Raw genomic sequence first — 16,187 nt, forward strand, 5'->3', positions numbered from 1 at the left:
GAGCCCAATAAGGCAAAGCCCCTATCTTAGTCAAGTCCTAAGCATACTCCTAATCAGAAAAAAAAATCTGAATTCAAATTTATTCTTTTGTTCTAAGGATAATTTTCATCCACAGAGAGATCAAGTTAAAAATTATTATTTTACATTATTAAATTATATTAAAATACCAAACTGAGACTATTCAAGCCAAATTTATGTAACTATGCAAAAAGTCACAGAAAGAATAAGCTGAATACAATTGAGAGAGAAACAGAGGCAACCATGACCTAGCCTACAGCATCTTGATTACTGAAGATTTTTCCAGGGGAAAATCTTGCCTGATGTCCAGAGCAAACAGCAGCCCACCAGCTGGTGACTTGGAAAAATCATACCATGATTTGGAAATCATAGAAAGAATACACCGCTGACAGGGTTATAGTTTTAGCATGGTTTCACACAAATGCACAGTAGCTGAAAGTTAATGAAGTCATTTGTTCTGTTTATTCATGCTGAAAGATTTCTTGTTCTAAATGCTTATCTAATCCCTCTTTTTTTCCTTTTTTTTTAATCAAAAGGACTTGTAGCAGAATAGTGTTTGATCATTTCTTCCAGAGCAAATGTCTTAGTCAGAAATCTCAGATACTGAGAACATTAGGATGACCAATACATTAAAAAATACTGTCTCCTGCTTAAGAAGTACTTTAAATTACTGGAGCAATGTTTATTGAATGTGTCCATGAAAATTTTAAAGAGAATATAAATCCCCTACTTATATGATGCTTTACTTTTGTAGCTAATTAGTTCTGTAATTTAGATTTTTAAATAGGATTTTCAAATATTATTATTTACTTTTCAAGGGATGTAGTAAAATCCATTACCATGTTCTACAGGCTTGCCTCACCATCTGCTAGTTAGAAATGTGGGTGGGGTACAGTAGTTGTTGATTAGCAAAACAGTTCTGCAGTCAATTTGCATGTTTTGGATCCCCAGTGGCAGGGATGCCAAGCAGAGAGAGTACCCAGTTCTTGTTCCTGTACACTGCCACCCACCAACAGGAGTGTGGTGGGAGCACATATGGTTTGCCTAATTCAGATGACAAATGTGTATAAACTGTCACTGCCTGGTCAAGACCAGAAAGAATATGTGGAACCAGTCTTACTCACAAACACTGAGAATTTAAGCATTAGTATGACTTTTTTATTATTATTTGTAAAGGCAGTACTCATCCTTTAACTTGTAGCTGAAGATAACTCAGTTGACTGAAGCCAGACAGCAGTACTAATTAATTTTTTAGCAAACAGATGTCTACATCATAAAATACATTCAAAACAGAATAAAGAAAGGGGGAGCCCCTAAGAGATTATAAAGATATTAATTTCCATTGCTCCAAGGGCTGAGCTTACTGCCACTAAGCAGTAATGCTGATGCTATTAGCCACAGCTACTAGTAGTGGCAGCATGTAATTCTTGCAGCTAACATATTCAAGATAATAGCTCTAAGATATTTTTCATCTAAGATATTTTTCATCTAATAGCTCAAGATAATTTTCATCTAAGTTTGCAAATCACTGGTGATTTTCAACTTACATATTCAAGCTGAAAAAGCTTACTCCAGTAAGCATTATGTTAACTGTAAGAGAGTCCTTCACTAAACAAATGCCCATAGCAAATGCAAGATTAAATTCTTTTAAATGAAAGACAGAATTATAACCACAGAATAACCATCCAAATTCTGAGCATCCTTTAACAGACAATTTTATAACTGTTTCTTAGAAAGGTCAACAGACTAGCACTGCTTATATTCTTTATAATAGAATCATCTGTGACCATGGCCTCAAAATGAGCCACTGCTTAATCCAAATAGCTGGTTTTCCTTCTGAACTCCTTTTTACAAAATTAGGCAGCTATTTTATATACAGAAGAGGTTTCCCATACTACACTACATTTATAATTAGGAGGTTTTTTTTAAAAGAAACAATAATAACCAAATCTTGTCAGTACAGTGCTACTTGTAAAGCATCAAACACATGAACACATTTAACCAAATAACATCTACATGGCCTTGGTTTTAGTTTTGCCATCAAGCTTTCATTTATAATTTTGCTTACTGATGTTATTTTACCATTGTTTTTCTTTAAGAGCTCTTTTAACAGAGATTTAAACAGACTGTATCTAAGTCTCCTACATTTGTACTACCACACAGCTATATGAAAGATGACTATCCTCACTAGATTAGCTTGTGTCCACATTAGTTATTAGTGGACAGAAGTGCCAAAATTAAAAAAAGTCCTAAATTTGGAGAGGGAGGAAAAGAGGAGATGAGGGAAGGATGTTTCCAAAACAGCATCAATTTTCTAGAGCCTCTGAAGCTTCTGAAGAATGTTATTAATACTTTCAGACTGACTTGACATGGGACACAACCAGTGAAGATTTCCCAGGCTGCACAGAACTTTAAGGAGCCACTCAAGACTTATCTCTGTGCAGTGGTCACAGGTGCTTCCAACAGGTGCAGGAACACACTGGTATGTGGCACCCTGCAGTAGGAGGGGCACTTTTAAGTGAGACTTGGTTTCAACTGGACAGTTAGGAATGAATGAAAACAGCAGTGATCCTTCAAGACTGACTCCCAGAGAAGGTGGTGGTTTATAATGCAAGGCTAAACAAAGAATAATCTGCCAGTGCTGAGGATTTTAACAATGACAGTTACCGCTTTTAACATAACATTCCCTAAACTTTGATGGAGAATTCCAGCAGGAGGTGTTAGCTATACAAACACTCATGCCTAGAAACCATACCTATTTCAGGAAACAATCCAAGCTGAAAATAGCTGGAAAGTAGCAAAGAGTCCAATATGCTTATCCCATTCTTCCCCACCTAAGGATATTGGTTTTTTCCCACTGTTGGAGACAGGACAGTTGGAGAGATAGTAGACAAGTTTGCCATACAGTGATCAATGGGGGTTTTTTGTTTCCTTTAGTCCCAAATGCTAAAAGAGTCTCTGCAGCTTCTATTTATTTCAGGTAAGTTGATATCCTTGTTAAAACACCAATATAATAATACTCACTTGCAATGGATAGCCTTACTACTTGCTGGCAGGACTCATCAAAGGAAAGCAGAGAAAAGGATTTTCACAATCTTTGTACCTATGGCTGCCACAATTCGCTATAAAAACGAAACCTGCTGTTCCCTGGCCCAGATAAACAGGGATTTATCCAGTAGTGTCTTGAAAATCTTCAGAGGTAAAGATTTTCTCACTTCCATATTTGACTGTTACAATGAAGAAAAAAAAATGTATACATCAAGTTAGAATCTCTTCTGTTTCCATTCATGTCTATTTTCTCAGAAAAGATCCAAGACCACAAATTTCAGTGCAACGAATGAGAAAATGCTTGTATTTGGACACCATTTCTAGGTTTTTACAAACCCATCTTCATTTTACCAAACTACTGCAGGATAATGTGAGAGTATTTGGAGACCACTGTGAAAAAACCCTACATTTATTCTAGAATCAGTTCTCTGAATCACAGAAAGAGGGGGATAATGCAAGGGAAAAAAAAAAGCACCAGCATAATCCCAAAATAAAAAATAGAAAAGCAGTTGCTGCATGTCACAATTTTTCTCTGGATAGTTTGCTGCAAGCTACAGATACACATTCATTACCATAGCTTCGTAATTACCACTAAAACCAATGGAAGAAGAAACAGGAGCGACAAACCTGACAGTTTGAATAAAGAGGTCCTGTGAATATTGCTGAAAGTTATTTGCATTTCTCACCCACATAAAGAATTCAACACAAGCCTTTTGGGGATATTCTGTCTATCCCTTGAGTGATGAAGCAGGAACAGGATTTTCAATCACTAGTTAAAATTTTACCTTCACAGTTTTCTATTTTGAAATGGAAAAAGTATGGCCAAGGAAGTCTGTAATAATTTATTATGTTGTTGTCTAACTTGCTACCATTTTTCTCCATACAAATTATGCTAAATATTTTTTGGGAAAAAAATATACATATAATTTCTTATTCACAAAAGAACATTTTTGCAGACATCCTAAACTTCTACTGACACTTAGAGAAAAATTCATCACTTATTCATCAGTTCCACCAAGTTTTAAAATGTACAGAGGTAGGGAAGAAATTTACTATCTTCAGATGGCAATTATGCAGTGTGATAAATCCTCGTGCCACCAGGTGGGGAATGTAGTTTTAAAACGGGTGAAGTCAGCTAAGAGAGGCCACTTCCATGTGTAAAACTGCTCTCTCATCAGTGTAATCTCAACAGTTTCATTTCCCAGTCCAAGCATTTGCCTGCCTCTGCCCAGAAAGCTCTGCTATATTCATACAATTTCTTCTATAGAGAGGCAAAACCAATCCACAGTCAGTGACAGGCCACTAATAACTGTAAGATACAGCAAACTGCATAATGCCTGCCTTATATTTTTACTAATATCTTCAAAAAAACCACCTGGTTTGATGTGGAGATGCTTTTCACTGCAAATAGTTGTAAATTTGTGTAGTCTGTCTCAATCTCAAATGTTAATGAGCATTGAAAAATGTGTAAAAACAAGATCCCAGTAATAAATCAGTGTAAATTTCAGTTACAGTGCTGTTAATCAACAATTTAGAAAACTCACTAACTTACTGCTTCCTTTCAACACAGTTCAGTACCTCTCTGTTTGAAACAGTCAAGAAGTTTCACAATTTACTTTCTTGGGTTTTTTATTCTATACTTTTGAAAATAAAGATATGGGCATCCAGTTAACATTCAGCAACAGATTCATATTTCTTTGAATTTACAAACCTTCCAGCTTTTATGTGTGCCAGCTTTATACAATATTGCTTAGCAATGCCAAACATACTAAATTTGAAAAATAACTTATGGTCCCTAGCACTGTAATAAGACATTTTCTAGAACACATGAAAAACTGCCACCAACTCACTTCTAATTTAGCCTTGCCACATATGAATATAAATCAAATGACTTTTTTTTAGGTTTATTCTATTGTTCTTTACTCCTAGTGCATTGTTAGACAAAAGCAAAGAAACAAACACCTTCATACCTAAATCATTAAATACCCAAGGCAAAAGCATGTTCAGAGCACAAGGTCCTCTTCCCAATTCCTAAGTGCAAAGAGGCACTTGTAACTACTTTTTTCCCCCCCATCAAAAATTTAGACCACATATGAAACCACGAAGACCACAACAGCCTCATGTGGGGTAAGCTGTTTAGGCTGTATGTTCAAAAGATACTGAAAGCCAAGACGGTGCCTTGCTTCCGCTTGTTCCCAATCTCTCTTCCACCAGGGTCTGCTCTCCTGTGCCAGCACAAGTACTTCTACAGCTGCTTTACACATCAAAGACCTAAAATATTTTTAAGCTGGCTCAGTTCTCTAATCTAGCCCATTATTATATGTTTACCTAAATGCTTGTGTTTGCCCTGGAGTATGGCTGGTTTAGGTTGGGTGGTTGTTGTCACAATTGGATTTTTTTGCCTTGAATAATTTCATTGACACAGTTTATATCACAGCCTCAGAAACAACTGGTACTGGCAGAAGTTCGGGAGGTTTTTTTCCTGTGGAAGAGAGATATTAAATAGAACTGCCAAGGAGTCAGCTTTAGAAATATAAAATCAGCTTTCACTGAAATATAGCTTTCAGTTTTACCCTTAGCTCATAATGCTGAACTGAAACTCTCTTTTACCTTTACTAAGAAAAATTAAGTCAATCAAAACATAACCATACAAGAAAATTGATTAAAAACTTCAGCATATCTATCACCAGTTCCTCTTTCTGGACATAAAGCCTAGATAAAAAGCTGGTGAAAGGAACAGAAGAATATTGTCAGGACTTGTTTTCATACTCAGAAGACCAGCAAGTTATATTTAACAACTACACATTCTCCCATCTTTGAACTCTGTACCTTTTCTGCAAGACAGAATCTCTGGCAGACAGACCTGTTTTTTGTGGCAACTTTATACTTTCACTGCTTTTATACATATGAACTTTTAATGCTAGAGAAAACAAATGCTAAATCACAGCCCTTTCTGAATTTCATAGAGCAATGCAGCTCATTGCACAAGTATCTTCTTAAAAACTATCTTTAAAACTGAAGGATATATTTCACATATATTTCCTGATTATGTTTCCCAAGGAACATCCATATCTAAATGTTCCCATGTTTGAATACACAGAAAACAACATCTCCCAGCAACTCCCAGGTATGGCAATTGGGTACTTGCTAGGACACCACTTGCTAGGACACATTGGCTTAAGTATCAAGAGCAGGTAGAACAAAAAAAAAATTCTCATAATGTAAAATTTCATCAGTTGAAAGCATGGGAGACATCAATATGGCAACTTCCTGAATAGGTGGCTATGCCAGAAACAGTGTTTCTAATCCAGTCTGTGCTAAATTTGGCAATGTGGAACAACAAATTCAACAAAAAAACCACCAAGACAAAACAAGCAAAGAAAAAAAATAAAACACAACCCCCCCCCAAAAAAACCACAAAACGAAACATGATAGAATCTGTTTTACACTCTGTAAACTAAAGTCTCTACAACTGTGAACATTCTCGTTGATTTTTACATACATGTGTGTGTATGTGCATGTCCTTGTGTGTCTCAGTATATATATGCATATATACATGTACATGCACATATGTGTGTATGCATATATACACAGTACTACTGCTCAAAGATGTATTTTAGATCTCTAGAATTTTCCAGACAGAATGTTCCATTTCAGAAACAAAGAAGTTTGGGAGCACTTACAGGGTACAGTACTATTGTCTTATATTGGCTATAAAAATTGGGAGAACTCAACATAATCCAAGGGCTCAGGACTCAACATAGAAGTATCTATTACAAGTAGATCACAAATATCAGATTTTCATGGGCCCTGATGTGCATTTATCCCCAACTGAAGCACTTCTATACACTTCTTAAAAAGTTACACAATGCGCTGGTTTGGGCTGATGAAGAAAGATTTAACTTTCTTCACAGTGGCTGGAATGGGGCTGTGTTTTGGGTCTGTGCTGAACACAGTCATGGTAAATAGAGAGATGTGTTTGTTATCGCTGAGCAGGGCTTACACACAGCCAAAGCCCCTTCTGCTTTTTGTACTGCCATGCTGGAAAGGAAATTGGGAGTGCATGGGAGGTTGGAAAGAGATGGAATGGGACAGGTGACCCAAAGCGACCATAGGGATATTCCAGACTATGTGACATCATGCTTAGTATATACAGAAGGAGGGAGGGGGGGACATTTGGAATGATGACGTTTGTCTGCCCAAGTAACCACTACATGTGATGAGGCCCTGCTCTCCTGGGGATGGCTGAACACCTGCCTGCCCATGGGAAGCAGTGAAACCCTTCTTTTACTTTGCTTGCACGCACAGCTTTTGCTTTCCCTAATAAACTGTCTTCATTTCAACCCAAGAGTTTTTCAGCTTTCATGATTCTGATCCTCTCCCCAGTCCAACTGGTGGCTGCAAGGGGCTTGCCTGATGGCTGGGGTTAAATCATGACACAGATCTATTGGCAATGTGTTTTGCCCTTCATCAGGATAGGGTGTATAGGCATATTGGAAAAACGTCCCATAAAGATACAATTCTGTTTGAATTTGGCCTTCTCCTCTATATACTGTATCTGTCGATCTGGAGAAAAACTTGCTGGGAGTCAGTGTGCAAAAATAGTATTCTTTCTAGGCCTTCATTTAAAAAAAAAGCGTCAAGGACAATTTTAAAAGTCTTGCAGGCTCTATTAGAAAAGGTGATGTTTACATCAAGCCAATTCTTTCTTCAGTTGTCTTACTATTACTAAAGAATGTCACAAAGTACCACCTTTCACGCTGTGATAAAAATACACTTATCTAATTAAACTCAAAATGTGCACATCTGTTTCAACTTTTTTTTGCTTCTGAATTTTCAAGAGTATTATATGCGTCTTTGAGTAAGTTATAAGAACAAATCCCAGTACTATTAATTTGTAATTTAGTGTTCCAGTATTACATACAGAACTACTGGGAGGCTTAAAACAGAAAAACACATTAAAGTTCTAATTTATATCTGTTATTCTTTCAGACACATCATGGAACAAGATGAAGTATAAAACAACATGAGGAAGTATAAGCTGCATTCTGAAACTCACAAAAAACAAAATTTGCTTTTTATGTGATTTATTATTTATATTATCAAAACCAAGCATCGCTGCACAGTCCACCCATGGGATGTTATATCATTTATACAAAAATACCTAGCAAATCGTCAAGCTGTCAGTTTTAAAAGAAATGCTGTAGACAAATTGTAAGCTGTGGCAAATGCTATCCATACACGTAAAAAACTGAACCACTCATATTCTAAAAAGGTACTCCTAACACGCATCTGGCAGATTCTTCTAAGAAGATGTTTCCTTCCAACTAGAGATGTTTTTCAGTTAATTAATATTGCAATTTCCTGTAAAATATTTCAGGAACTGCCTTAAGTCTGTAACTGTATAAACAGCTCAAGAATTTTTTTTCCTTTTATCTGTGGAACAGAAATCTGAACAGTTAAAAATGGTAAAGGATTTTTCTTACTGAGATACATGCCTTTTGGAATAAACTTCATTCAGTGCCTTTATCAGGCTTAAAAGCTGGATAACCAAGCTTATCAAGAAATTGCATGAATATTTGCATTTTAGAGGGAGAAGTAAGTATCTGCAAAAAGACAACAAAAGCAATAGTAAATCCTATTCTACAACAACTCTAAAATAAACCTAGATCTTTGATAACTGATTTCAAAGAAGGTGCCAATTTCACCTAACTTTAAACTCCTCTAAGAGATTTATGCTAAGATCACTCTGTAGCAAATGAAGAGAGACAGACGCATCAGGTGGTTGATTCATCTCATCAACTAAACATAACTCTTTAAGGTAGATGGGATGAAATTCATTAGCAGAATGCCTATTTTTTCCATTACTTTCAGTAATCATTATTTTCAGTAATCTAGCTGCTTGACTTGAGTAAGACGCCCAGGTTTTAAATTGCTGCATATAAGCAAGATGAATCCCAGCCACACAGAGACTTGTTTCTGACAGTAACTTGTGTCTCACAGTAAGGTATGAATTAGATGACTTTGCAAGTATTTGGATTTGCTGGAAACTAATGCGCAAGATAATTAACTAATAACAACTCTTCTGTCTAGCAATCACATTCAGTATGGATTAAATGGAAAAATAAAAACAACCAGGAAAAAAGCAGACAGATGAAAATTTTACCTGAAGAAGATGGGGACTTAATTGTTTTCTTTTGCATAGAATTTAAAATTCTCAAATCTAAATAAAGTCTGGATCTGTTGATCCAGATGCTCCCAACAACCATGAGGAAAGTCAATAGATGAAATGAGCACACAGGCTCATAACAAAATAATATATATATATTCTATTGTATTTTTTATTAAAATTAATTACTTTCTACCTCACTTACAAATATCAGCTGAAAAAGTAAGGTTACATGGGAAACTGAGCAAAGACTAAAGAGAAGGAAGGAAGAAATTTGAGACACCACCACATTCTGTTCAGCTCACTACCAAACCCCAGCAATGGGCACCCTTGAGAAATAGACCAGAAGCAAAATAAGACATGACACCTAAATGGAACTGTCACATGATCCTGCAACAAGAAAAACATTTAATTCCACAGTTTTCTTCTCCAAATTCTCCCTAAAAATCCTCTTCAGGTTAAGCTAAAGCCTTTATAAATTCTTCTGGAGATAGGAAGTAAAAAGAGAATCAACATACACATTAATTTGTAAATAATAATCAACAAAATCTACCCACAAATTACAATTACATATCCTTCTTCTCCCAATTTAATAACTTGGCACATTGCTGTCCATAAAATACACAGACTACAGTCTGTAAGTGGGATCACGTAGTTATTAACGCTGTACTATCTCTCTAGTCATAAAACCATTTACCCCTGCTTGTGTAGATTAAATTGTGGAGAACCTAGGGAGATACTGGGCAGTAACCCAGGAAAACAGCTTTCTTCAGCAGAATAAATAGCAAATACAGACATATGAGTCTGTCTGAAACCACGGGGTATTTAAATTCAAACTCTTTCAGTTGGAATAAATAGAACAAACCAAGGAAAGACTAAGTTTGAACAATCCTTGATAGAGCTTTGAAATCTGGCTTCTCTGAAAAGCAACCAACTGAACCAAGGACATACAAGAAACTAAATCCCAAGACCCAAATGAAAAGAGCAAACAACTTTAACTGACCATCAAAGAAATGGTAAAATAGAAAACAGGCTCTTTAGGAAACCTCCAAGACAGCAAGATGACACATAATGGCACAAGAAATTAAAACAGCACACTATATACTGAGCAGCAAAGTCAAGAAGAACAAGAAATAGTAAGGATTTGTTAAGATGCTAATACAGCTAACATCCTGAATACAGAATAGAATGGGAAAGGCAGAAATAAACTCACCAAAACTATTCCAAGTCCTGCAGTTCAGATGCCATAAGAACATAGTTTATCTTAATGTAGCTCATTTAACATTATTTAAAATAAAAATGAAAGAATTCCAGCAAACAAATGCCAGTAACATTGGACTAAAAGACATTTAGAAGATGATAAATTAGTCTGATTAAATGACTAATCTTATTCTATTGAAAGTATTTGTTCATTATCATTATTATCTCTTCCAAAGAGATAATAATATAATGATTTTTATAGATTAAAATAATTGTTGCACAACTTATATAAGTTCTACAGAAATAACTATTCCTGAGAAGAACATTGTTGGTTTATAATGTATTATGGTAGTAAAACTGTACTATTTTTTTCCCTCAAGGTAGCAGTCAAAAGTCACCATGGAGCCTATAAAATTATTACATGCTACACGCCACCCCTCAGTATCAAAGTAACTCTTTAGAAGCTGGATCAGCACCACTCACTTCATAGAAAAGAAGTACAGAAAACTATTTTCACACTCCCTTTCATGTAAACAACTTGTGCTATGACTTTAAGCTACTTACAAGCCCTTGTGAGTACAACTCAACTCAGGATAGGAAAAATAGATAATATGGACTAGTGCATGTTACATATAAAGTGGCTGCTTTTCTCTTAGTCCAAGATTTTTATTCTACCTTCTCTCCTGTCTAGTATTAAGTTACCTCTTATGGTGAGAATTGTATAATTGCCACTAAAACATTTTTCTGGAGATAAATACAGATATCTTCATGCTTTCTTATATTTTACATAATTTCCAGTTTTACTCCCAAGTATAATGCTGTCTCACACTGGACATGATATTAAGCACATTTCAAATGTCAGGTGACAGTAAACTAGACAAACTTCTTATTTACTAAAAACTATATAAAATTAAATCATTTGAACATCTTTATGTAAGGCAGTCTCTGTCAAGTACTTATAATGTTCTTCCTTGAGGTTTATTCAGGTGTCTTTTTAGTCACCAAGTGCCCACAATGAAACATAATGTTCTACACAGAGCTGTCCTGTGGGTTACACACAGGGACAGTGCTGCCTGCCTGTCCAGCCTATATTCTCCCTGTGGATTCCATCTCCAACTGAACTGGACTTTTTGTTGACACACATTATAAACTTACGTCTACACTACAACCAAACTTTCACAATTGTATTTCACTGCTATCTTTCATTCTCAGAGTGAACACTTGTATTAAACAACTTTCAGGAAATCCTCTGGTGTGACAGTGGTCACAAGGGTTCTTGATTGAGGGAAGAGACGAGAATGTTGACTCCATGTTCAGAAGGCTTGATTTATTATTTTATGATATATATATATTACATTATAACTATACTAAAAAGAAATAGAAAGAAAGGTGTCCAGAAGCTAGCTAAGCTAAGAATAGAAAGGAAAGAATGATAACAAAGGCAGCTCTCTCGGACTCTGTCTGAGAGAGCTCGGCTCTTGATTGGCCCTTAATTATAAACATTCAAGATGGGCCAATCCAGACAAACCTGTTGCATTTCACAGCAGCAGATAACCATTGTTTACATCTGTTTCTGAGGCCACAGCTTCTCAGAAAGAAATATCCTAAGGAAAAGATTTTTCATAAAGAGATGTCTGTGACACTCTGGTAAAAAAATCAGTATTGATATACTGAAAGGATTATTTAACTTTTGTTACCTTTCTATTCAAATCAGCAATTCCCCTCCAGGAGTGATCTGTTTCATGAATGGCAAAACTAGCATAAGACCAGTTTTACATTAGTTTTCTGTTTCCCCTCACCATTACACCTTCAGTTTCCTATTCTCTGGGTTATCTAAACACACCAAACTGCTGTCACACAACAGCATATACTGCAGCTTATTTTGGACATTTGGAAAATTTCAGCTGAGTTTAAAAACTTTTCTTGCCAAGACTGAATTGTTTTGCTACTTGATATCCTTCACCAAATTTCAACAAACACTGAAAGAACCTAAATTCTCAAACTTTCTTGAAATTGGTGAAATGTTTCAGATTCTATTTTTGGAAGAATAAAGTACTGCTGGGAATTCTCGTAATCAGTTTGACCATATAGCATCATAAAGGCTAAAAATAAAGTATTTCTGAAAATACAACACACTCCCTCATCTTAAATTACCCTTCCCAAAACAAAAATGCTTTAAGTGAAAATATTATGTCGCCATAATAAGCAATGCAGCTACTGCAGGTCTCTACATGAGAAATCACACCAGACTATTGAATTATGCAATGCTCTCACAAGATATGGTTATAAACAGAAGCAGTGACCAGTAGTAGAAAAGAAATCTGGTTAACATAATACAGTACACAGGCCCAGTGTGTAGTCCATAAACAGAAATTAAGGTCAAGGAATATTTTCTCCTCCACAGCAGAGAAGATGAGGGAACAAAATAATATGTTCAATTATCACTGAAATGGGAGTTTCCTCAAAACATCACAGCAAGAAAACTCCCCAACACTGGCACAAAAAGCTAAATAAACAACATTGTTCTGTGCATCAGTTTTCTAACATTTGAAAACAATTTTGTTTCAGAAAGATCAAGTTAGCTCACCAACTGAGGTAGAACTTTCTTGCCTGCTTCTTAATGACACGTAAGGGATCCACTCACAGTTTCTCAACAGCTTTTAAAGATCAGTCCAGTTCTCAAGCAGTTGTGAAGAGACCCTCTACTCCATCCAATCTCAAAATTAACTTAATTTCCCAGAGTTCATCTAAATTTTCTCTACACATATACAGTTATATACATCTCTTGATCTGCTGGTAATATATCCTCTTTTCCTAAATCACAATCCTTTTTTTGAAACAAAGAAATGGAAGGTATAATTGAAAGGAAACATCATTCTCTATAACCATGGACAATTGCTGTGCCTCTTCTGGGAAGGCCTTTGAGACAGCACAATAATAAAGACTGTCACCACTAACTTGGAGCAGATTGTTTCTAGTGACTTATGAGCTGGGAGAAGACTTCAGGATTCACTACCAATTCCCTAAAGCAGTCTTTTCCTCAACTTTTAATGTATTAAGTGTAAACACATCCATTTAATACATTTGGTATTCTAAGCACACACATTGCTGGATTTTTTAGTTCAGGGAGATAACCAATTAAAAGGAATTTAATTAGTGTGATAGTAGAATGCAACCTAGTATGAAGAAAAATTAAAAACCATCACAATTACAAAGCATAATTATATAAGCCCCTCTCTAAACAAAAAACAGTGTCTGCAGTTATTTTATGATGACACAAGGTTCAAAAAAATTGCATTAGCAAATTGATTCAGCCAAGCCCAAATACAAACATGTTTGGTACATACAGTGATGCATGTTTATCTGAACCATTTTGCATAATATTGCTTAGTCAAATTTAAAAAATAAGCATCAAATGCTACTTTTGATATTTATTGCCTTGTTTCTGCACTGTATTGTCTGCTCAAAGAAGGGTGTGTTGCATCTCAAACTACTCAAAACTATTACCTGTCAATTCAGAAGAAAGCTATTTCTGCCATTCTAAGATGGAAACAATCTCTCACATCTCCTTCTCTTTTTGGTTTGGGGTTCTTTTTGTACATAGATAGGCATTTTTTTTATTTTTTAATAGCCTCTAACATCTACTTAAATCATACAAAGAAGCCCCACTAAAGAGTCTAGTCCAAGCACTGCTTAAGTCTATTGGGTCTGATTTCTCCTTCAAGACTTGTGCTAAAATACTCTGTCAGTTCATCTTATTCCTTGTGAACAGGCTTCCATTTCAAAAAGCCCACTGTCACACCCAGAACTAACCAAGCACCTTGAAGGTGGCCTCCAGTGCATGGTGCTGTTTGCAAAGCCTCTTTAGCATTCTTAAATTATTATGACATTGGAAAGACTAATATCTTAGCCTGTCATTTTAAATATTACTCAAGCATATACTTTAAATACAAAGACATCTGTACTGTATCGTTGTTCTCTTTTCTGACTGCAACAGACAAGGATCACTGCTTTCATGATTTTGCCTGTGGAGTAGAGCTGACAGGTAACATCCCAAAAGACCACTTACTAGAGACTGCAACATGTAAGGGACATTTTATCCTCAATCCTGCATCCAAATAACTGGATAAAGAGGTAGAAAAAGACCTGCCAAAGTTCTAGCTCTGATATGAACTTCCCAGGATACAAGAATAATAATAAATATAGTATAAGCAAAAATTATATTTTAAAAAGTATTTAAATCTACAGAACACTACTCTCAAACAAAAATTTCCTACAAAATATTAAAAGCCCAAAAGATATAAATGAAAACAAAATAGGGATCTAACAGAGGAAAAAGAAAAAATAAATGTAGATGGAATAAGAAAAATTACAATTCACTGTGCCTGAGGGCCATGGCAGCATGGTTTTGACACCTCTGACACCTCTATTTTTAAACTGGTGTTTAAAAGAGCAGAATAAATTCTCATCAACAGCCTCTCTTCCCAGCTGTAAGTGAACAAAACAAATTGATTATTTCAGAGAAGCTGAAAAAAGATGGCACATAACTAGTTACACCAAACTCTTACTACACCTTATATACCCCAGTTATCACTCACAGATCCAATGTCACTCAGAGATTGTGCAATGCTTCAGGAATATTTGGATAACCAATTAAGGCAGCCTTGCAATCCCCTTACTTTTGTCCACTGAGAACTACAAGCATTGGTCTTCCAAGGTACGTGACTTGAATATTTAACATATTACAAGGTCTCACTCTTGAAGCCATTTTAGGATTTAGAGATTTCTAGGGAATAAGTATCAATCGTTATCATTCTGGTACTAGGAATTCACAAGCAACAATTTCAAAAGTGGCAAAATGAATTATGTTCAACTGCCAAATGCCTGAGTTCTTGACTCTTAATTCAGAGGAACAACCAGCAGCTCCCCTCTTGGAACCTTTTAATTAGTTATCACAGCCTGCAGGCCAAACATTCTCACAGGTGTAAGGCCTTCACATGTGGTGGTGGTAATTGATACTGTTTACATACACCTTTCTATAATTTAAACACACATTTCCTTATCTATAAAGATAGTCTATATATAGATGAATAAGTTACTACACTACTGCAGCTCATTCATTTTTGCACATATTTAACCCACAGTAACCACCATGCGTTAAGAACAGGCAACATCAAAATAGGGAGGCAACCAACTATTGCAGAGTAGCTCGTGACTGGCACCTTGTTCCTTACTCCATTGCAACTTCCCTGTCTGCTCCAAGAGTAACCATGAAGAGGGAAGTTACATGCAGGAGTACTTACCGGGAGTATAGGATTACCTATTATTATAGGATAATAGGATTACCTATAGGTATATATCTATACACCTAGATAGATAGATACACCTATACAGATATATATATATATATATACAGATATAGATATAGATATATAGATATAAAAATACCTACAGGATTACCTATATTATAGGCTATCACTACTTATGCAAGTTTGCAGTTCTCTTGCCTTCATTTTGCAAGGCCAAATAGCCACCACCTCCACTGACTGATGACAATCAGTACTCAGTCACAACAGCTGAAAAGTTGGGGGAGGGTGGAAGGGAGGTTTGGGATTTTTTATCTTTTGCATTTCACAGAACTGGACTATAATATCTTTTTATCTCCACATTCATCAGCAACTTACACTTGGATTAGGCCTATTTGCTTTAAAATACCATAAACACACTTCTGATAGTTTAAATCTAAACTATA

At 35.8% G+C, this 16,187-nt stretch overlaps 1 protein-coding gene across 1 annotated transcript in view; it reads right to left on the reverse strand.

The window, feature by feature from the left end:
* NEK10 (NIMA related kinase 10) overlaps positions 1-16,187 on the reverse strand; it is a 79,190-nt gene that overhangs the window by 38,149 nt on the left and 24,854 nt on the right. The window contains 2 exon segments of the mRNA XM_030963724.1: positions 15,739-15,755; positions 15,909-15,972. Of these exon segments, the coding sequence (XP_030819584.1) occupies positions 15,739-15,755; positions 15,909-15,972 (81 nt within the window).

The sequence above is a fragment of the Camarhynchus parvulus genome, chromosome 2 (assembly GCF_901933205.1).
Source record: "Camarhynchus parvulus chromosome 2, STF_HiC, whole genome shotgun sequence".
Lineage (NCBI taxonomy): Eukaryota > Metazoa > Chordata > Aves > Passeriformes > Thraupidae > Camarhynchus > Camarhynchus parvulus.